We start from the raw sequence: 23,454 nt of genomic DNA on the forward strand, positions 1-23,454 counted from the left end.
GGCCTCCCTAGAACTGCGGCCATGTGAACTTCTGCTCGGGGGCTTTGTTAGAGCTCCCGAAACGGACTGGGACAGGCCCTGCTGTCAGCGCACCTGGGCACCGTCAGTGAGGGAAGGCTCCCCAGCAGCCCTCGCCCACCCTAGGCTCTCCGAGATCTGGGAGGGCGGGGACAGGAGACACGCTGGCCACTCTTGGGCAGCAAGAGGAGGGACGCAGAGGGCCTGGCCAGCTAAGGCCAGGCTTGCCCAGAGGACAGGTCTCAGCCGGTGTGTGCACCCATGGCTGAGGCGGGCTGCACAGCAGCTGTGCAGAATGGAGTCGGCACCTTGAAGCCCCCTCTGGGGCCCTTCACTTCCTACAGTCACTGCAGGCCACCACCCTGAAGGGCCCAGAGCCCAACTTCAGACGGGTGTCTGCCCCCAAGCGTCCCCGCACAAACCAAGCACACGGTCAGGCGGCTCCAGACCTGGTAGGAGGCTGATTCCAACTGCGGACCCCTTCTTCCCTTGGATGCCGGGAGGCAAGGCCACAACTTTGCCGAAGGCCTGCGCCCACCCTGCATAGGTCTTGGCTGGCTGAGGACGGAAGGACTGGCACCAGGTCCCCAGGGAGCTGGTCGGGACCTGCCCCTCGGTGCGTCTTACCGTGCAGCGAGCTTGTGGCAGACGACGCCCGTGTCGGTGATGACCTCGCTCAGCCTCAGCTCCAGGTGGACCTTCCCCTGCCAGGCACAAGGACAGGAGGTCACAGAGGAGAAGCGACTGCAGGAAAGCTACCTGCCCCCAGGAGGACACCCAGTGGCCAGGCTCCAGACCCAGGACTCGGACCCTGGGACAAGGCCCCTCTGGGATAGCCAGAGTCTCCCCGTTGTGTCCACGCGCCGTTTCTGAAGAGAGGGTCCAGAGGCGTTAGGACAGACTCTCAGCAAAGCAGTTCCAGATGTGCTGCTGTCCACTCGCACCCCCGAGGCTGGGCTAGCCACAACCTGTGGGCCACGTGGCAAAGCCAGAGGTTCCCCTGGCGTCCCCTGAGCCCTGCCCCCACATGCTCCTGGAGAAGCCAGGGACCCAGCCAGCACCCTTGGCGGGTGGCAGAGAAGACGACAGAGTGGCTGGAACCTGAGAGCGTCCGGCTGAGCGTCCCTGTGACGACCACACCCCCTCCTCAGGCAGGGTCAGGGCCTGCCTTTCTTGGCTTTCCCCCAGTTGCACGAGGATCTGAGCGATGGGCAGGCAGCACGTCCAGTGTTCAGAAGTGGACGAGCGCACCGGACAGCAGCTGCACACCCGGAGAAGGAGGAAGCCCAGGCCCCGGGGGAAAGCCAGTACCTGGAGAGCTCCTGGGCGCCCGGCTTCGGGGCGTGATGGCCATGTTGCCTGAGCCTGTGGACCTCGCTGGGTCCCCCGTGGCTCCTGACCACTTGTGGCCCACCTCCTGAGGAGTGAACGGCCAGTTTCGCACAGGTACCTTCAGCACCTCTGACCACCACCTGCCAGGACCTGGGTGCCCTGTGATGTCCCCACCACCTCGTCAGGTCTGAACTCTGGGCACCAAGCAACAGGGCCTCTGCTGCCCACATGCCCTGGGCGCGCAGCCTCTCTGCGGGTTCACTGCTCTGAGGCTCACGTGACTGGGTCTGGCCTCGCTGTGACCTGGCCTGAGGGCAAAGCCTGAGGGTGGTGACAGCGGGAGCCAGGAAGGTTGGCTGGAGAACCATGGCCACCGGATGGCTTCTGCAGTCCCTTTCACGGAGCGCTGGCCCGGCCTGGAGCCACGAGCCGACACCTAGCTCCCTCCCTCTGTAAAGTGGGCACTGTGTCCTCGTCCTGGGGCTTAAGAGGGCACAGGGCCAGCACTTAGGACCAAAGGCGAGTCTTCCACCAGGAGGCCCCAAGTCTGGCCCCTCCACTCAAGGACCAACTCTTTTAAGACCTGATTTGGGGGGTGTCCAAGGCTGCTTGGAAGGACCCAGCCTGAACTTGTGCCAGGGGCCTCTGGAAGGTTCAGGAACGTGCTGGGTGAGATTAGCCATCGTGTGGCCAGCAGCGCCAGGCAGCTTCCTTCCTGCTTCCTGTTTTCCCCAGCAGCCCCCAGTGCTGCTTGCAAGGGTGGCCGCTGGACAGCTGCTTGGCCTTCCTTTCAGGAGGCTTGGGAGAGGCGGGGCAGGGCGAAGGCAGCAAAGCTGCACACCCGGCCCTCCTGCCTGGGAGCCACCCAGATTCAGCACTCCACTGGTCGGCACGTGTGGCCTCCTTCCTGTGCGGGCAGTGGCCAGGCAGTGCCTTCCAGGGTGCTGTGACCTCGTGGCACAAATAACCCCGACCCTCCAGGTCACGCCCGACTGGTTGATGGCAGCTTCCTGGAGCACACCTGAGCACGGCGGCTTTCCTGGCCAGCCCAGGGGACTCAGCACTGCAGCTTCCTTGGCCAGTCAGCCCTGGCTGGGCCTGATGGGTGGGCAGGTGTCCTGTGGGCAGCTGTTCTCTCCAAGAGAACAGTGGCCTTGCGGCGGCCTGGCCACTTGCCCTTCCTTCTTAGGTAAGTTGAACACTGATGTGCGGAAGCTAGGAAAGTGCTGGAACAGTGTCCTCAGCCAAGCCAGGTGGGCAGCTCTGCCGGTGGCTGCTTCCAAGTGCTGCTCCCTCCAAACCACAGGGCGGAGACGACCAGACTCCCCTGGACACACCTGAAAGTCCCTTCCGTCACGTGGGAGTTCAACTAGAAATCAGTGACAAAGACAGCTGGACCCACTCACCCAGAGATCGCACCACACACCTCGACAGGTCATGCGTGTCAGAGAGGAGACGCAAGAGAAATTTCAAAATATTGTGAAATGAATAAAAAAAAGAAACTAAAACTTACAAGAATTTGTGGATGCTGCAAAAGCACTATTGGGAGGAAAATCCAGAGCCCTGGCCGGCTTCCTGGAAGCGACCTCGACGAGGGGAGCAGATTAAACCAGAAGGCGGACAAAGGAGGGGATAGGAATCAGACCAGAAAGGGGTGAAACTGAAAAGAGGAAACCAACAGGGGAACGAAAGCCAACGCCGCTGGATGAATAAGACAATAGACCTCAGCCAGGCTGACCACGAACAAGAGACAGCACACCTCCCAAGGCCAAAGCCAGAGCGCCACCAAGGGCGCCCACAGGGGTCAGCACAGGGGCACAGGCAGCAGGTGCATATGGGTAGCAGGTGTGCACAGAGACGGCCTTAGCCATGGCACAAGCGTGACCCCAGGTTGAACCCAGGTGTCCAGTAGCAATAAGACCCCAGCACTGGGTCAGGCAGGGCACATAGGACTCTGTTCTGCTCAATTTCCCTATAGTTTACAACTGCCCAAAATACACAGTGCTTATTGATTTTTTAAAAGCCCCCAGGGCTCCCTGTACACTTCCTCAGCAAGGCCTGCCCTGCATGTGGCTGTGCCCTGCATGCGGCTGTGCCCTGCATGTGGCTGTGCCCTGCATGCGGCTGTGCCCTGCATGTGGCTGTGCCCTGCATGCGGCTGTGCCCTGCATGTGGCTGTGCCCTGCATGCGGCTGTGCCCTGCATGTGGCTGTGCCCTGCATGTGGCTGTGCCCTGCATGTGGCTGTGCCCTGCAGCGCTGGTCCCAGGCTGTCCTGCACCTGGCCCACCTCGCCCGTCCTGCCCCCTCGGGCCCTCTGTGAGAGCCAAGCTGTCCTTGGCCATCCTTCGATTGCCTGACACACACAAGGCAAAATTCCCCGACGTGCGTGGAGCCATGGAGTCCCCCCCCCCCCCGGGGCCTGGATAACTCTAGGTGGGTTCTCCGCCCTGCGCAGGGTGTGCTGGAGCAGGGGTGGAGGGCTGGCAGCTGCCCCTCTCCTTCGGTGCGCTAGGACCCTGAGCACTGCAGGGCGCTGGGCCCTGCTCTTGCCCTCTCGGCGTGGGGGTGAGGACAGAGGGGACGAGGCCTGCGTAGTGACGTGTTTGTCCAAGACCTCTAAAGCCGGCCATTCCAGAGGGAGGCGAGAGGCTGCTGGCCTGCCTTTGCCCCTCTGCCTTGTGGGCCAGGTACTGCCCACACCATGGCCCTCTTCACCAGCCGGCTTCCTGTGAGTCACAGGGAAGTAGACCCAGGAAGCCATAGGCTGCCCTCTGCCCTTCTAAAACTGTGACTGACATTTTGAAATGAGAGCAAAGATGGGTCCTGCAACTCAGAGGTCAGGCTGAGGCAGCGAAGCCGCCGCCCCATCTCAGCCACTTTGTGGGTGAGAAACGTCCAGAGCCAGGCCTAGCAGAGAAGCGTGAGCACAGCGTCCACTGCACCTGTGGGGGTTGTCCGCACGTCCTCCTCTGGCCCTTCAAGGAGCTTTGCTTGCCTTTTGCTGTCCAAGTCCCAGGAGACTGGCAGGGACGGGGCGGAATCTGCATTCAGAGGCAGCGGGACCCGCCCCGCCCCAGCTGCCTCCTGCAGCAGCTAGGAGCTGTCCTGCCCACCACAGGCTGGCTTGTGTACAGTATTTATAGCTTTGTTGTGACAAAGCTGTTCTGAATCTTGACTGTGGCGGTGACACAAGTCTACACACCAGATAGTTTCCCAGAATACCCACCAGTCAACGGATGGAGCCAACCCACGGGCCGCCCCCGTGAGCAAGTGCGTCCCGCCACGCCCGGGAGTGCTGCCAGCCGGGGAGGAAGGGAGTCCCAGCCCGCACTCGGGGAAGCCCAGGACACCATGCCCAGGGGAGGGAGAAGCCCGACGGCTCCCAGGAGGCCCTGCCCATCAGAGAGAGCAGCAGGTGCTGGAGGCTGGCCACTGGTGACATGGGGACAGAGCTTGGGAAGATGAGAGTTCTGGGGACGGACGGGGTGGGGGCCCGGGGGACCTGCACAGTGGTCTGCCCTCGCCCACACCGAACCCCCTGGGGGTGGGGCTGCGCAGGACAGAGCCACACGTGTAAATGGTGTGATCTGAACGCAGCTCTTGTCCTAGCCACGCGAGGCAGGGCCGCCCTCTGCTGTGCCACCTCCAGGCACAAGGAGAAGGCACCTCACTCCTGGGTGCTCATTTCACCAACTTTCCATAAATCTCTAACCTTTTTCAAACTTAAGTCAATAAAAAGAATAGAAAAAGGCAAGAAATGGGAAAAGTCTCACCTGCCAGTAAAAGCAAGCAGAGTGCCGGGTCTCTGCAGGCCGCCCATGGGCAGCCAGACCTGCTGCTCTGAGTCAGCCTGAGGAGCAGGGTGGCAGCCCCACTGACAGCTGCCTCTGAGCCCCTGCCGGGCAGGCTTTGAAGCCAGAGCTGGCACGGGGGCAGGTGCTGCTCTGCGGTAACCACCAGTTCTGCGGTGATTAGGACCTTTGGCTCCTGCACACTTGGGCTCTGGCCAAGGCTTTCCCAGGAGGCAGAGTTAATTAAGAGTTAATTAAGTAGGAAGTATGTCCCCCAGGGTGGGAAGTTCACACCCCTCTCCCCCTAGGCCTGGCTCACCATCACCTTCATTGGCCACAGGGTCTGAGTGGCCTGTGACCTCAGCAGACTGCAACCTTGAATCTCTGCACCTGGCCCAGACAGCCCAGGTGAGGAGGAGGTTCCCTGAGGTGTGAGGCAGGCAGGCCAGCACGGGTGGCACTGAGCTTCACCAGCCGACCACAGTCGCTTCCAATGAAGTCTCAGGACAAGTTCTCAGGGACACGGACGTGAGGGACTTTGTCCATGATGCCACTCCCCAGGTATAAAAACAGCAGTAAGGGCCACAGCCCTCATCGCACCCGCAACCGGCACTGCGGAGCCACATGCCTGCACCCGGCCTGCAGTGACACCAGGCAGGGCACGTCACTCCTGGGTGTGGGAGCTGGCCTGCCCCGGGCTCGGCCATACACCGTGGCCACAGCAATGCAGGCTGACCAAACACCCCTGCAACTCAGGCTGCTGGTGGTGGTGGGCCTTTGTGCTGCTCCTGGTCCAGAGCTCAGGATGGCCCTCAGGGATCTGACCCCAGCAGCATGGCCCGTACATACCACCTGCCACCTTACTTGTGTGAGAGCAGCTGTGCTGCCCAGGGAAGGGCCGGGCAGCTGGTGCCCAGCTACTTTATGATTTTTAGAGCATTTCAATCTGCCTGACAAGTGTGATGATAACCAAAGGAACTGGCAAAATCAGCCTGTGCTCAGAACCTGCACGTGAACAGGGGACACGGTGTTTGCTGGTCACTCCTCCCTGGGAAGGCCTGGGGCTGCGTCTCTTCTCGCCACCGAGCACCCAGCCAGGTTCTTGGCCACTCCCCCACCTCACCTGCACTTCCGAGTCAGCATCCACATGCTGCAGCTGGAACCAGGTGTCCCTGTTGTGGTACTTCTGCAGGTCCTCTTTCTGGATGGCCACCTTCCCTGGAATACACAGCAGAAGAGGCACTTGGCCACCCAGCCCTCGGCAGGGCTTGGGTGTGGCACCTGCCTGTCAGAGCACACAGCCCTGGAAAAGCCTGAAATGCCTGGTCCAGAAGGCGCCAACCAGTGTGGGAAGCTTTCCAGGTGCCAGAGGAGGGCACTGGGGCACCCACCTCGCCTGGTGCCTACTGCTGACTCCACTCACAAGCTCAGAGGAGGCCGCTGCCTCGCACCCCACTCCAGGCACAGCCTCGGGACACCTTGGAGCAGCTCCTGCCCTGCCACCTGTCACTCACGCAGCCAGTACTCTGTCCTCCTGGAAGCCCACTTGCAGGCAGGGCTGAACGCCTGGCCGTGGTGTTGATCCACCAGGGAGGCACTGTCCTGCCTCTACAGCAGCCACAGGGCCCTTGCTAGAATTGTCTCTGTCCTCCGTGGGATATGACGTGGTCTCACAGGAATAAGGAAAAATTCAGGCTCTGGGGTCCATTGGCTGCTCAGGAGTGTGCCCCCGGAATCTGACATCCCGGGGTGTTTATTCATTTTTAGGAGCTGAGACAGGCCGGGGACATGGCCACATATGTAACACGCCTGTGTGTTCTGTAACTTACACAGCAGTGCCCATCTTCACTATGAAAGAGCCCGAGAGCCTCTCTCCCTGTGGCCTGGCCTCCAGGACAGCCCCTCCTGCAGGAACGTGTCACACTGGACCCTCCACATGCTGGGTCTCCTGTGCTCAGCGTCTCCTTTCCAGCGTTGTGATGTCACAGGGGCACAGGGCCTCTGGCCTCAGAACTGTGGGCAGGACTTGCCTCTTGGTCCACAAAGTTCCAGGCTGGGGTATTTGTTGCAGAAACCAAGACACACTGGGGCACCGGGCCTCCAGTGCCTCTGGGCTGGCCTGCAGGGCCACTCAGCTCCACCCTGCACGGCAGCGGCCCAGCAGACTTGGGGCCAGTGGGAACCACCCGCGCGCAGGCCATTTGGACGCCTTTTCTTGCTTGCACCCTGAACACCAAGTCAGGCTCAAAGCACACAGTACAGACAGTGCCTGCAGGATCTGTGCTGACGCAGGTGGGAACTCCGCACTGAGTGCTTACACTCGGCACCCAGTGTGGAAGGGTGTGCTGCTGGGGGTTATGAGGTCTTGTTCTGCAGGCTGCCTTTTCCGCCCCTCCTCAGGTGCTTCTGTAAATCCGACCTCCTCTCTCAGCCCTGGAGTCTGCACCGCAGGGCCATGGCATGACCAGGCCCCACAAGGGCACCCCAGAGCCCTCAGAGAGCACCCCAGAGCCCAAGTCCCTATCCTCAGGAAAGACATCCGGACCAGAGACACATCTGCACCAGGGGCATCTCACAATCTCTGGGAGCTTCCAAGTCCCTGGGGAGAGCAGCCCCTTGTGGTGGGTGTGAGGGCTGGGCCCTGGCCGTCTGGTCTGCTCATGCCAGTGGCTGTTGGAAGGTACTGGAGCGCTGGGTGACAAGGCCTACACCCCAGAGGTGGGCTCCCCTGCTGCCCACTGGCCTGAGATCTGAGCCAGAGGTGGGGTGGAAGCCCTGTCTAGGGAAGGGCAGACCTGCAGACCCACAGCCCACTCAGCTCACCCCGGACCTGGGTGCAGGGAGGCCAAACCAGGCCCGAGAGCCGCAGGCCATTCCCCTCAGGCCACCCAGCTCCACCAGGAAGGCTCCAGGCCAGACCTGCCCGCCTCCACCAGATGAGACCCTCAGCAGCAGGACAGAGAAAGTGAAGGGACACCGCCCAGGCACCTACCTATGATGGAATCCCTCCGGAAAACATCTCTATCAAAAATGTAGAATGACAGATGACGGAAACTTCGAGGAATTTCACAGTAAAAGTCTTCTCCATAAAAGGGGCTGGACAAACAGAGGAAATACACATGGTCAGGGTCATGCTGTGGCGTCCATGCTGGTGCGGGACAGGCCAACTGGCTGTCAGTAGGAGCCTCACTGCCATCTGCTGTGACAGCCACAGGAACAACTGCACTGGGTGTCCCACGAGACATGAAGCAGCCTCACAGGGGACCCGCCGGGGGCACTTTGCCCAGCATCTTGGAGGAATAGCCAGCCACTCTGCAAGGCCACCCAGAGCCAAGCAAGGACTTCCACAGTTGGCGAGTGAGAGTTCAGGAAAAGGGAGAGCTGGTGTGGGCTATGCCTCATGCTGCTCCACAGCGCCAGGGAGCTGCGCCTCCTGCTAAGGTGCGGCTCTCACTCCCCACGAAGAGGACGCGGTGCTTTCCTGGGTGCACTGAGCGGTGGCTCTCACTTCTCACAGGAGAGGTCCTGCTGTGCCGCCCCCCTGCAGCTCCGTGACTCTGCAGCCCCAACCCGAGTCACCCACAGCTGTACAGCCCTCAGGCGAGGAGGGCCTCTAATGGAGGGACCAGGAACCTGGGGGCTGTGTGGGGCAGGTGGCTGCTGCAGCCAGACACAAGGCCTCACCCGAGATGAGGAGTGACCCCAGAGTCAGGCACGTCTAGGACTCAGGCCCAGACCAGAAGACCAAGCTCTGCGGGCCTTGGCCAGCCACGGGAGGAGCGCAGGGCACCAGTGCCCGGGTGGTTACAAGGACTGAGCACCAGCCTCAGCACCCTCTCGGGCTTTCTGTCCCTGCTGGCTAGCCCTCGGCAGGCCCTCAGAGCCTCTGAGAAGGACCCCCAGCCAGAGTGACAGATGTGAGACCCCCTCTCAGCCAAGTGACTCAGGCCATGTCCCAGGCCCCTGTCACAACGGCCCAGGGCAGCTGTGTGTCAGCTTTGTTTAACAGACACCTGAGACAGTCCCCTGAGAGGAGAAAGGGCCCTTGTAAAGTTCCCACCCCTCCCAGATCCCCACCTGGGGACGGAGCCCTTAGCTACGGCCTCTGGGAGACGCCCCAGATCCACACTTTAGCAGCTGGAATCTGGACAGCTGTGGCCACCCTGGCTGAGCTGGCGGGCAAGGCTGCTGGGCTGGAGGGCAGCTCAAGCAGGCAGCCCTAACAGCTGCCCACAGGGCTGCTGCGGGCCTTGCTGAGACACCCGGGCCTGGGCCCAACTTGGCTGTCCCTGTAGGAACGCTCCTTACTATCCACAGCCCAAGGAGACGCTGAGGCCCACAGGAGCATTGACAGGCCCTGCACGCCTCCGCTCCTGCCAGGGTCTGCCCAGGACTGAGCCCACTTCTGTCCCTCCATGGGGGCTTCCTGTGAGGTGGCCATGGGCCACTTGCAGCTCTGGTTTGGATGATGTCCCAGTGTCACCAGGGCTCCAAGTGATGGAGCTCAATCCCCACTGAAGGGTTCAGAGATGGAAATGGAACCCACCTGTGATGTCCAGAGGGGCCTGGGCAGGAAGGTAGGATCTGGAATGTGAGCCGTGAGCACGGTGGCTCCTACCACTATGCCACCCACTCAGGAGGCTGAGGCACAAGGACTGAAAATTAGAGGGCAGCGTGGGTGACTTAGCCAGATCCTGTCTCAAAGAAACACTGGATGAGGTTCAGGGTGGACCCCCAGGAGTGAGTAGTGCTACAGGGAAAGCCCTGAAGACGCACACACACACACTGGCTCTGGTGTCCTGCCAGGCACATGCTCTGCCTCTGTTGGCCTCCGGACACAGCCCTAGGCCTTGGACCTCCAAAACCCTGAGCTCAAAGCATACGTCCAACTCCAGAATTTCACACCATGACAAGGCAGCCCACTGGAGACCACCCCAGCACCACACTGGAGACCACCCCAGCACCATGCTAAGGGCCACCGAGCACCACACTGTGGGCCTCCCAGCACCATGCTGTGGGCCACACCAGCACCACGCTGGAGGCCACACCAGCACCACACTGTGGGCCACCTAGTACCACACACTATTGGCCACACAGCACCACACTGGAGATCACCACAGCACCACATTGAGGGCCACCCAGCACCACGCTGTGGGCCAACCACCACATCGAGGGCCACCCACCACCTCGCTGTCAGCCACACAGCACCACGCTCAGTGCCACACAGCACTACACTTGAGACTACCCCAGCACCACGCTGAGGGCCACACCAGCACCTCGCTGTGGGCCACACCAGCACCTCGCTGTGGGCCACCCCAGCACCACGCTGAGGGCCACCCAGCACCACGCTGAGGGCCACAACAGCACCACGCTGAGGACCATCCAGCACCACGCTATGGGCCACACCAGCACCACGCTGAGGACCACCCAGCACCACGCTGAGGGCCACACCAGCACCACGCTGAGGGCCACCCCAGCACCACGCTGAGGGCCACCCAGCACCACGCTGAGGGCCACCCCAGCACCACGCTGAGGGCCACCCCAGCACCACGCTGAGGGCCACCCAGCACCACGCTGTGGGCCACACCAGCTCCACGCTGAGGGCCAAACCAGCACCACGCTGAGGACCACCCCAGCACCACGCTGAGGACCACCCCAGCACCACGCTGAGGACCACCCAGCACCACGCTGAGGGCCACACCAGCACCACGCTGAGGGCCACCCCAGCACCACGCTGAGGGCCACCCAGCACCATGCTGAGGGCCACACCAGCACCACGCTGAGGGCCACACCAGCACCACGCTGAGGGCCACACCAGCACCACGCTGAGGGCCACACCAGCACCATGCTGAGGACCACCCAACACCACGCTGTGGGCCACACCAGCACCACTGAGGGCCACACCAGGACCACGCTGAGGGCCACACCAGCACCACGCTGAGGGCCACCCCAGCACCACGCTGAGGGCCACCCCAGCACCACGCTGAGGACCACACCAGCACCACGCTGAGGACCACACCAGCACCACGCTGAGGGCCACACTGTCACCACGCTGAGGGCCACCCCAGCACCACGCTGAGGACCACCCCAGCACCACGCTGACGGACACCCCAGCACCACACTGAGGGCCACACCAGCACCACGCTGAGGGCCACACCAGCACCACGCTGAGGGCCACGCCAGCACCACGCTGAGAACCCCCCAGCACCATGCTGAGAACCCCGCAGCACCACGCTGAGGGCCACACCAGTACCACGCTGAGGGCCACACCAGCACCACGCTGAGGACCACCCCAGCACCACGCTGACGGACACCCCAGCACCACGCTGAGGGCCACACCAGCACCACGCTGAGGGCCACCCCAGCACCACGCTGAGGGCCACATCAGCACCACGCTGAGGGCCACACCAGCACCACGCTGAGAACCCCCCAGCACCACGATGAGAACCCCCCAGCACCACGCTGAGGGCCACACCAGTACCACGCTGAGGGCCACACCAGCACCACGCTGAGGGCCACCCCAGCACCACGCTGAGGGCCACACCAGCACCACGCTGAGGGCCACACCAGCACCACGCTGAGAACCCCCCAGCACCACGCTGAGAACCCCCCAGCACCACGCTGAGGGCCACACCAGCACCACGCTGAGGGCCACACCAGCACCACGCTGAGGGCCACACCTGCACCACGCTGAGGACCACCCAGCACCACACTGTGGGCCACCCCAGCACCACGCTGAGGGCCACCCCAGCACCACGCTGAGGACCACACCAGCACCACGCTGAGGACCACACCAGCACCACGCTGAGGGCCACACTGTCACCACGCTGAGGGCCACCCCAGCACCACGCTGAGGACCACCCCAGCACCACGCTGAGAACCCCCCAGCACCACGCTGAGGGCCACACCAGTACCACGCTGAGGGCCACACCAGCACCACGCTGAGGACCACCCCAGCACCACGCTGACGGACACCCCAGCACCACGCTGAGGGCCACACCAGCACCACACTGAGGGCCACCCCAGCACCACGCTGAGGGCCACATCAGCACCACGCTGAGGACCACCCAGCACCACGCTGAGGGCCACCCCAGCACCACGCTGACGGACACCCCAGCACCACGCTGAGGGCCACACCAGCACCACGCTGAGGGCCACACCAGCACCACGCTGAGGACCACACCAGCACCACGCTGAGGGCCACACCAGCACCACGCTGAGGGCCACCCAGCACCACGCTGAGGGCCACCTAGCACCACGCTGAGGACCACCCCAATACCACGCTGTGGGTCACCTAGCACCACGCTGAGGACCATACCAGCACCACTCTGTGGGCCACCCCGAACCATGCTGAGGGCCACCCAGCACCATGCTGGAAGCCACCCAGCACCATGCTCAGGGCCACACAGCACCACACTTGAGACCACCCCAGCACCACGCTGAGGGCCACCCAGCACCATGGTAGAGGCTACAGGAATCAGAGTCCATAGCACTTGGAATTGACTTCCTCTGAGGCCACCAGGCTGGACGGAACATATGGAGACCATGTCTGGGCTTGCGGGAAGTCCCATCCACATGCAGGCCCTGAGCCAGGGGCTGTCCCTCTGTGGCCTGTGCCCAACTCTGCCCACAGTGGGCCAGTGGCTCCTTTGCCTTCAGAATGATGTCCAGCCAAGCTTTGTGGAAATTGGCAGGAGGGACAGGCAGACCAAGACCCTTCCAGTGATTTCTTTAAGCCCTGCTGAGCCAGAGTCCCAGCTCCTGTGTACCAGGAGGTTCCTCCTGCCCCGTCCAGCCCCCAGGTTACTGGAATGCAAGCAGTGGGGCCACCCGTCCCGGAACTGCCCAGGCAGAATGCAGTTGTCCACCCAGGCCTTCCTGTGAGTGCAGTGAGATTCTGGGTGGAAACTCGGAGAACGAGCCTCCGCTCCTCACCATCCAGTGGTGGTGGTAGGCAGGTGTGCTGGTCTCTCCAGCGCGGGCTGCAGGAACACCACCCTCCCGGGGAGGTGGGAGCTCTTGGGGGCGGAGCAGCTGCCCTATCTGGTCACCCATGCTGGGCCCTCCACTATGGCAGCAGCACCAGAAGCCCCTGCCAAAGACCAAGTGGGGACAGATCTCCTGAACGCGTTCACGCTGCCAGGTCCTGCCCTGCCCTGGAGCTCTGAGCGGGGAGACGCACTGGGCCACACAGAAAGGACGAGGCGCGGCCTCCCAGGGCTGGTCACAGCCAGGAGCAGAGCAGCAGGCAGAGGGCCCTTGAACATCAGCGGCAGCCTGCTCGGCCCACTGGGGGGCCTGGAGCTGGGGCAGGACACCCAGTCCCCCGGCCTGGGGACTCCACATCACTTACAGCCCCACATGGAGTCTTGTGGACCTGCACGACCTGGCCAAACTGGTGCAGGACAGAAGGAAAGCCAGTTCTTGAAATGTCTTAGCCCAGGTGAAGTTGGGAGCCCGGGCGCTCTGTAAGATCTCCTTTCCTCTTTACATGCCCTTCCTCCTGGGCCTGCTCATGCTCAGGAGGTTAACCCACTGGGACTTTCAGCTGGTGTTGAAGACAAAACCACTAATTCACAGCAGGAGGAATTTCTTTTTTTAACTAAAAACACCACAGACTTGTTAACAACAATGTTGTCATAGGTGGGCGAGGACACATGTGCCAGGGCCTGCCTGAGAGCAGCCTCCTCCCGCTCCTGCTCCGTGGTGGGGAGGGTCTGAGCAGCCACAGCACCACCTCTGCAGGCTGGGCGGACACTAGGTGTGCGACTGTGTCCCCTGCTCAGGAGGACAAGCCAGAGGGGAGGGACCTGGCCACCGTGCTCCCAGCTGCACAGCCCAGGACCGGGACAGGGCCGAGGTGACCGGCTGCACCATTCTCTCCTCCATGGGAAACCCTGCCCATCTCTTCCCACTGCAGGATTTAAAGCCTGCCTTCAAAAAGAGAAAGGAAGTGACTGAGCACCAGGGCATCCCCACCCTGGTCCTCCCCAGGCTGCCCTGCAGACAAGGGATCCTTTCTGACCGCCTCCAAGGGTCCCAGTGCTGTTACAGGGCAGCCTCGGGCGTCTCCTGCACAGGCCTGGCTTTGTCCCTCCGGATCAACCCCGTCAAATGCATGATTCAGGAGCCACAGGCTGGGCCTGCGCCTTAGGGCTCCAGAGCCTTGTTTTCAAATAAAGGAAGCGTCCACTGGAACCCGGGGCCTGTCTGAGGTGCGCTGTGTGAGGTGATCAACGAGGGCAGCAGGGTTCCCCCGGCTGCCAGGGTGTGCGCTGTCCTGTCCCTAGGTCAGAGGGAGAAGCGAAGGGGCTGGCACGGTTAAGTGAACAAGCTCCCACAGAGAAAGAGGCTGCAGGAAGCAGTGGGCCTCTCAGCTGGGTCTTGCCGACTCCCTCCTCCCTTACCCCCCGCCCAGCAGGGCTTGGCCGGAGGGTCACACAGGGCCTCCCAGAGAAACCACCAACTTCTCCTTGAGTCATTTCCCGACATCTGTGCGAGGCCACCGCTGCCCCACCCCACCACGGCTGCCTGAGCCTCGTGACAAGTGACACTTGGTCATGAGAAAAGAACAAGTCTGAGTCCCCAGTGTCGTGCTCTGCCGCAAGCTCCTGCATTCATTTCCCAACATCTGGGCCTGAGGGCTTGGGGAAAGGGGAGGGCTGAGTCTCCCCTGAGTGTCTCTGTGCCCCACTGGACCCTGCTTGACCCCCGGCCCAGGGCAGTGGGCATGAGGGTCGCTCTGGCTCCGGGCAGCTGGCTGGGGCGAGTCAGAGGACACCAGCCTATTTCTCAAGGGCTCGGCGTCCAGCTAATGAAACCCGCACGTGGCTAAGCCAGGAACTGAAAGCTGAACTTAAATTTCATTCAAGCAAATGCAGTATCCAAACGTCCCCAGAGATGGGCTGGGGGGAAGGAAGTGCTGGGCACGGCGGGGTCCTGAGAGGCTGCTCACCAGGGAGCCTGGCACCTACCCGCGGGACCCGGCAGGAGGGCCTTGAGGAGTCCCACAGTGAGGCCCCAGCGCTCCTTGGAGCTCCCAGGCTGCACAGCACCTGCGCCTGTGAGCTTGCCCTTCAGCCTGTCCAGAACGCCACTCACTGCCTGTCCGTCCTCAGCCAGGGAAGTCTGCAGGGGTCGCTGTCCCACCTAGCAAACCTGAGCAAGAGGGGGAAGGGAGTCGCCCTCTCCTGGGCCTGGGGTGGGGGCAAGAGGCCAGTTGGCTGAGTGGCGGGCGGGGCGGGGCGTCTCCCACCTGGGCCAGAGCTCACCAGAAGCCGCAGGGCCCCACGGTGGAGTCCCAGACATGGGTGGGGTGGTTTCTCCTGAAGTGCACGCAGGCTGTGAACTTCAGACCCGCCCCCAGACTAGAGAAGAGCAGGCTGGTTGTGCAGAGTGTGGCCACAGGCACAGCAGCCCCAGCAGCTGCTGGTGGGTGTCCTGCCGGACCTCTAGGTCCTAGAGGCACCTGCCACGAACCCAGGAGGCTGAGGTCTCAGGACTGGTAGCAGCAGGGCCCAGAAGTCCTGGCTAAGGACAAAACTAGAACTGAACTGGATCCTTTAAGCATGACACTAAGTGGCTGAAGCCAGGGTTCCTGGGGGAGCCGGAGCCTGACACTGGCCCCACGTGCTACGGCCATGCCCTGAACTGCAGAACCCCCAAGGCCCTGGGAAGACATGGCTGGGGAGCAGCCCAGAGCTGGAGGGACTAGGGAGGCTCCTGCAAGGGAAGGGAACCTGCAGCACCCCAGCCACATCCAGGAGGGGCCCGCAGGCCGCACAGCATGGTGACCCCTGGGCAGCAGGCACTCCCTGCTGGTGGAATTCCAGCACGCTGTGGGGAGTTAGAGAAAAGTCGACCTCAGGAGGGAGAACGGACCTGGAGCGGCCGGCAATGTCAAAGTTGGCCGTTTTAAGTCCACAGTGTGCTTTTACTAAGGCTCCGGGAGGGCAAGGCCTGTCTCCCAAACCACCGACTCCTGTCCCTCTAACTCCTGACCCAGATGACTCTGCCCTGCCTAAAACTCGGAGCTGCAGAGATCTTCCCACCACACCAAAGCGCATTTCCCAAGTGAGGGCATGTTCTGGTCGGGGCAGAATGTGCCCTCTTGGGACCCCACAAGAGGTGCACCCCAGGGCTGAGGGACACTGGGACCGCTTCCCGGCACACTCCACAGGCTTGGGTTCCCCCACCCACACACCCCGCACCAACCAGCCCAACTTCGTAGGCACTACAGGGCGGTCTACTTTGTTTCCTAACTGCTAATGTGGTGTAGAATTTACACAGGAGAGAATGAGAACCTGTGGGGTCTCCACTGCGGAGCGCAGCTTCCGGCTGACATCTGTGTCTACATCTCCAGATGGATCTGGAGAAGTCTCAGCCTGGGAGGAGGCTCTGGGGCCTGCCACCCCACACAGGACCACGAAGGGAGCAGGTGCAGAGCTCCGGGAGCCAGGGTCCCTGCACAGCCCCGGACGGCTCTGCGGGGCCACAGGACACTGTGGAGAGGCAGCAGTGTCAGCGCCACACGGGAAACAAGCCCCAGTACAGACCGCCTCCCCATCCCGCCCCGGACACTCGTGGAATGTTCCTGCGAGGACTGAGGAACCCGCAGCAGAGGCTCACTTGCTGTGTGCCTTGCTCTGCCCTTCAGCTGCCCCTCCAGGCCCTGGGGGCAGCACCCTGGGGCGGAAGCCAGGTGACCCCCGGGGCCTGTGAGCTTTCAGCAGACTCCCGCTCATGTCACAGAGTCCCTGGTGTATCAGGGATGGTGACAGGCTGCCAGAGGAGGGCTGGGACCCAGCTTTGCCATGTGACCAAGTTCACATTCTGAACTTCCCAAAGTCACTTTCCTGGAGACCGGACAAGGCCGGGAGAGGGGCTGGTTCTCCTGGGGGAGCCGGCTCCAGCAGTTCTTAGCTCAGACTTTGAGGGGCAGCTGGCAGCCTCTGGCCCGCACTGGAAAAGGAGAAGGGGACGCTGCCTAGGACCGCCTGGCAGCCACTGACAGGGCCACGCACCCAGGCGGCACCAGGCAGCCCATCCCCCGGGGAAGGCCCGGCGCCCGTGGACCCCAGAAGCAGCTTGTGTGAGTGAGGAAGGGCGGGGGCTGCCCTTGTCCCTTGCCTGTGGAGAGTCTGTGGACGTCTTTGTAGAAGGCCTGGGCTCTGCTGCTCTGGCACAGAACCATCCACTCTCGCCCGAGCAGGTGCGCAGGATGGGCTCCTGGGCTTCCTGCAGTGACTTTGCCCACGGAGTGTCAGCAGCGTCGGCTCTTCAAGGAAAGGCTGCCCTGAGCTTGCGGGCTCCCAGGAGGGCAGCCCTGGCTTCCTGAGCCTTGTGCTGGAGGAGTGAGGTGTCCAGCGCCCTTCAAGGGCCAGGCCCTCAGCTCTGCTCCTCAGCCACCCACAGGTCTGGCATCTCCCTCTCACCTAACCCTCCACAGAGACCCACTGCCTCTGGGCCCTGTCCCCAAGCTGAGGCCACAGGGACCCTGAGCTAGCCCTAGTATGCTCTTCCTGGGTGACCAGACCAGTGGGGCTGCCACCGCCCTGTCCTCCACCTTCCACGTCCCTGGGCCTCCTGCTGATTCTGAGCAAGGTTCCAAATGACCTCCCGTCTCCCTTGGCCTCCTGAGGTCAGCTGAACACCAAAGGAGCTAGACGCTGCCCTTCACTTCCAGGAGCTCTGCTCTTCAGATCGGCCTTGACCTGCTCAACCTGGAGTCCTGCTTCTGCTTCCACAAGTCAAGCTGGGTCACTGCACTCTGTGCTGCAGGCGCCAAGGGCCACGAGCTTCTTTTGCAGGTAGACTCAAGGCTGGGCACACCTGCACTCTTTCCCTTCCAGTCCTGTTCTTGGGACTTAGTGTGTGATGGAAAGAGGGGGCTGGAGGTGCTCAACCACAGGAGACACTGACTGGCTTCTGGCCGGGCCCAGGTGGAGTGGGGCTGCAGAACCACAGCCCTCCAGGCTGCAAACTCGTGAGGAGCAAATGCCCGGCCGGTGGGGCAGGGGCCCTTCTGCCGACTCCTCTCTGTGCCTGGGGCCTGGGCCCCTGGGCCTGTCTGTCTGAGCTCCGTGAAGCACTGGCCCAGCCAAAAGCGAACAAGTGGGAACGTGGACTGCCTGCGAGGAGCTCTGCCCGCGGACTGCTCACTCCTGGCCGCGGGCACGCCTCCCTTCCTGTGCCCAAGGCAGCCGCTGGGGCCCCCAAGCCAGAAACCATGATTTCTGCGAAATGTTGGAAGACCGTGGGCCTGTCCACCTCACCTGAGAGTAGACCCCATGGAGAGGACGGAGACGAGTCCCGCCGACCCCAGTCAGCAGTCTGCAGAGGAGCCAGCCAGGACCCAGGCAAGTCCCAGGAGCACCCTCCTCGGGCCTCTGGCACACCCGGTGCAGGCACAGGGCAGTCTGCGGCATGAACCTGCTGCAGCTCAGGGCTCATGGCCCTCCTGCCTCTCTACCAGAGACTCAGCCACTGCCCCAGTCCCAGGCTCTCCCTGGACCCACTCCAGACCCCAGCAGCCCAAGGGTCCCAGTCAAAACGATGGAAGGGGTGGGCCTACACAGATGGAGGGGCCAGGGTGACTGAGCCGCCTGGGGCCAGGCCTCGGCCGCCGCCCAGCACTGGGTGCTGCCACTCGGAAGCAACAGCAAGAAAACCTTCAGCAGCTAAAAATGTCCTCAGAAGGAAAAGAGCTGCTTTGAGACCCCAGCCTTGAACTCGGGCTGAGGGGGAGTCTCTGGCTCCCTCCATCAGTGCCTGCTTGGCAGGCTGCCTGCCCACCACACTGCGGCCCACTCCGTGACACCGAGGACAGACAGGTGGCCCAGGTCTCCTGCTGGGGCTCTGAGCCCCTGCACAGCCCCGCTGGCCTCCCTGTCCCCACCTGCTCCCGCCACCGGCACAGGCCTCTTCAGAAGAAGGCTGGCCCCCCTGGCCCAGGACATGCCGTCCTGACCAGTCCCCACACCCCATCCCAAGGGAGGCTGGGAGCCAGGGCAGGCCACTTCTCCTCGGCCATGCCTTCCTCTAACCGATGGACAGACGTTTCTAGGACTCTCAGCGTTAAGTCACCTCGGTGCCATCACACACTCTCCTGAGGAAAATGCAAAAGGAGATGCTGAAAAGAAAACTTCTAGAATGTTCTCCCCTCTCAAACCCCTTGACCCTTTCCTGGCAGTGGACTCTACTGAAAAGAGCCACTGGTGTTGGTGGAAAGGGGGGGTGGCCAGCTAGGAGCATGCAGCGGACATCAGGGCCCAGGTCAGAAGCTCAGAAGTGACCGCCGGCCTGCAGAGCCCCCCATCTGGGCCTAGGGCCAAGAGCACGGGGCACTGCCCAGAGGGAACCCGGTGGCGAGCGAGCACAGGACAGTGGACTCACCAGAGCGACTTCTCCACGACCTTGGTCCTGAAGACCTCCTCCTGGTCCAGGTTCACCGTGCAGTAGCAGTCCCGCATCTTGTTGGGCCCGGGGTAGGAGGGCAGGTTCTTGGCTTCACCTAGAGAGGAGGTGACAGGAGTCATCACCTGGCACACCGACGCCCAGCACCTCCCGATCACAGGCACATTCCCAATATCAAGGTCACTTCAGGCAAGGCGTGTGACTCAGCCTCTGTGCCTCCACTCTCCTTACCCACCGTGGTTTTCAGACCCACACGGCGGCAGTGGGCATTCTGACGTATCGTACACACACAGGGACCCCATTCTGTGGTTGTACATGGTATGGAGTTACGCTGGCCGTGTACTCATATGAGCAAAGTTATTTCTGATTCATTCTACGGTCTTCCTATTCCCATGCCCCCTCCCTTCCCTTCATTGCCCTTCATCTCATCCAATGAACTTCTAGACTTCTCCTCCCTATCCTCCCTTGTTGTAGGTTCGCATCCACATATCAGAGAAAACATATGACCTTTGGTTTGGGGGACTGGCTTATTTTATTTAGCATGATATTATCCAGTTCCATCCATTCACCAGCAAATGCCATAGTTTCATTCTTCTTTAAGGCTGAGTAATATTCCATTGTGTATATGTACCACATTTTCTTTATCCATTCTTCTGTTGAAGAACACTTAGGTTGGTTCCACAGCTTGGCTATGGTGAATTGAGCTGTTGTAAACATTGATTTGGCTGCATCACTGTAGTATGCTGATTTTAAGTCCTTTGGGTATAGACCGAGGAGTGGGATAGCTGGGTCAAATGGTGGTTCCTATTGTAGTTTTCTGAGGCATCTCCATACTGCATTCCAGAGTGGTGACCCCAATTTGCAATTCCAGCAGCCATGTATGAGTGAAACTTTTCCCCACATCCTCAGCAACATGAATTGTCTGGGTTCCTGTGCACCCTCCACTGGTCCTTCCTGTTCAGAGCAGCTCCCAGAAACATCTGAACATGTTTGGAGAAAACAGGGGGTGCCTCGGGGCACCAGCGCCCAGTGGCCCTGCAGAAGGCTCTGCCCTGCTCTGCCTCAGGGGTCTGCAGGCCTAAAGAGCAGGTCTGACGCTGAGCGCTGGAGGGATCATCCAGGACTGGGCTCACCTCAAAGGGCCGCGTCTGCCTCTGAGCCACTCTGACACCAGCAGCACCTGGCATCGGGCTCCGCTTGCATCAGGCACAGGTTGGGAAAGACAGATGCTGGACACCCCCTGGCGCCTGCCAGCACTGCTCAGGGACCAGGGAGTTGTCTCCTGTCGACCCTGAAAACAAAAGGAACCAAACCAATCCAGACAGAAGCCCCCCAGCACCCCGTCTTAGAGTGGCGAGCACCACACCAGGCCCGTATCGCCTCGCACCACACTGGGCCTCTGCACGCCAAGGCCCGGTGCTGCCACCGGGGGCGGGGACAGGAGGCCTGTCCTGCACAAGTGCCAACTTGAAAGTGGAGCCCAAAGGCAGGACACATGCGACTTGTGGCTTCTTTTAGCTTTTCATGGATGCGTCTGGACGCTGAGTGAAGGTGCGAGTTCACCGAAGTCTAACGGGTGACGTTTCCGTGTCAATGAACCCTATCTGCAATGCACTGGCACGCTTTGGGGGTGGGGTGTGACCACACCAGCTGTGACCTCGAGAGCTGCCTGGGGTCACCCTCATGGGACCTTTGCCATGCCCTCTGTGTCTGGGACCTCAGGCTCCTCCCTGTGAAAGCAGAACCCAGCTCTGCCCCTCTGCTCCAAGACGATCTCCACCAAAAGGCCTTGGGACTCACATCTGGGCATCACAGAGGAACGGTCGGTGGCTGTCAGCTGTGCAGGGAGAACCCAAAGGAGGCCTCTTGGAGCTGCTCCCGTGGGGCTGCCCTGGCGGCTCTCCGGGCGGCCTCTTGTTGGGGGGGTCATGAAGACACCCGCGAGCTCCAATAGGTCAGAGGCAGACCTCTGCAGCACCTTTGGCTGGAGCCCCACACGCGTCACATGCCTGATGGAATCCCAGACCAGGAGGAGAACCAGGCCCCGAATGGGAGGGGAGAGGGGAGACTGCTGATGTCCAGGCAGCCCGTGACCTCCCAGCTCTGGATGGGGACTGATGGCTCCGACAAAGTCCAGAAATCGGAACCCGAAGCTGGCGGCACTCTGCCAACCTTCAGCCCCAGCCTTCGAAGTGGTTCTGGCACCTTTGCCTTCTCACTTGCTTTCCGTTTGGGGTTTTCTGGGCTTTTTGTTTTGGTTGGTTTGTATCTTGTTGTTGCAATGAGTGTGGATGTTGTAAGTTCCTCTGTTTCTCAGGGGAAACTTTGGAAGTCCTGTGGGAAACGGTCTTCAGTGGAAAACTCAGAGTTGAGGTTTTTCCCTGTTTATTATGCAAAGAACCTCCAGACACCAGCAGCAGGAGTGACACTTTCCGGCAAGGTGCCTTTGGCGGAGAAAGCAGGGTGCGTCCTCTGAACAGCTGGTGAGACAGGCACCAACTGGCCTCAAGTCTGGACCAGCCAGAAGCATGCTGGTTGCTATGGAAACAGCAACACCAGAGAGTAACTGGTCAGCTGGAGCCAGGTCAAGCAGGCCCCTCGGACCAGGAGGACCAGAGCAGCTGCCATGCCCACTCCAGGCGTGTCCTCTGGCAGGTTCCCCACGGCTGGGGCTCCACCTGGCCCAGCAGAGCAGACCCAGGAGCCGTGGAGGAGTGCAGCCAGCTCCCGGGGGCTGAGCCCTGGCTGCACGCCCAAGGCCAAGCCTTCCCTCCTGACCAGGCATCATGGCCTCCCCTGTCTGCCCAGAGGAAGAGCATGTTGTTCCTCCCTCTAGGCACACAGCTGCCCACAGAAGGAGGGAGAGCTGCCCTGGCACCCAGCAGATGCTGAACTGCTAGGGAGTGCACACACAGGTGAAGGAAAGCAACTCAGGCTCATCCCCAGAGCTGCCTGCTGCATCCCTGCAGCTCCACCCCACACAGCTGTGGACGCCCATACCTGCTCACCAGCCCTCTCCACTCTCAGTGAACAACAGAAGCCAAAGCAGCACTTGAAGAATGACCACACAGACGTAGACCGTGAAGCAGCACAACCCAATCCCCAGCACCAGGACTGCCAGCTCTGTTCTCGCCCACTTAGCACACGGTGCTCCTTTACTCAACAGTGATTGATCACTCTTGAAACAGTGCATGAACAGTTCTGTGCCCAGAGCCCTGGGCCCCTGGAGGCCAGCTGCCTGCCTCATGGGCCCACCAACAGCACCCACGGCTCCGGCCTTGGGCAAGCCTGCAGCCATCCAACCTGAGCACATGTGTCCTAGCTCCGACACTTGGCAAGACATGGCAACAGCCGTGTTCTCAAGAAGAATGGCGCTGTGCCCCAAACCCCTGCTGTTGCAGCGCCCACAACCACCTTGCCCTGCAGCCCCTGGTGCTGAACTGAGCAGAACTCCACCAGCAGGCCAGACAGAATTGCTTTCTCCTCTGTTTTTCCCAGTTTTAAAAATTTATTCTAATTTGTTATACATGATGGCAGAATGCAACTCATTTCCTATTTCACATATAGACACTGATTGTACACAAAGTATTTTCACACCATTTGTGTCTTATACGTGTACTTAGGTGATGATGTCTAATTCATTCCACTGTCTTTCCTGCCTCATGCCTCCTCCTTCCCCCTCCCTGCACTTTGCCCTATCTAAAGTTCCTCCATTCCTCCCATACTCCCCCAATTCTCATTATGAATCAAGATCCTCATATCAAAGAAAATATTCAGCCTTTGGTTTTTTGGGATGGACTTGCTTCATATATCATTATATTCTCCTACAAATGCCATCATTTTATTCTCTTTTAATGATGAGTAATGTTCCATTTCATATATATACCGAAGTTTCC

The 23,454-nt window shown here is 61.2% G+C and overlaps 1 protein-coding gene across 6 annotated transcripts in view; it reads right to left on the bottom strand.

Moving 5' to 3' along the window:
- The window catches only part of Rasa3 (RAS p21 protein activator 3), a 117,792-nt gene that overhangs the window by 30,359 nt on the left and 63,979 nt on the right, over positions 1–23,454 (bottom strand). For 5 of the 6 annotated variants that reach the window (XR_013423553.1, XR_013423554.1, XR_005732257.2 and 2 more), the window contains 4 exons: positions 19,538–19,655; positions 8,136–8,239; positions 6,267–6,361; positions 646–722 (listed from right to left, as the gene is read on the bottom strand). Coding sequence is in view for 3 of the 6 variants with exons in the window: in XM_005342345.5 (XP_005342402.1) it covers positions 646–722; positions 6,267–6,361; positions 8,136–8,239; positions 19,538–19,655 (394 nt within the window). In the remaining 3 variants the exon portion in view is untranslated. Of the gene's footprint in view, positions 1–645; positions 723–6,266; positions 6,362–8,135; positions 8,240–16,446; positions 17,105–17,272; positions 19,251–19,537; positions 19,656–23,454 lie in introns of those variants that run through there. The other variant, XM_040281765.2, reaches the window with a different exon arrangement.

The sequence above is a fragment of the Ictidomys tridecemlineatus genome, chromosome 6 (assembly GCF_052094955.1).
Source record: "Ictidomys tridecemlineatus isolate mIctTri1 chromosome 6, mIctTri1.hap1, whole genome shotgun sequence".
Classification (NCBI taxonomy): Eukaryota; Metazoa; Chordata; class Mammalia; order Rodentia; family Sciuridae; genus Ictidomys; species Ictidomys tridecemlineatus.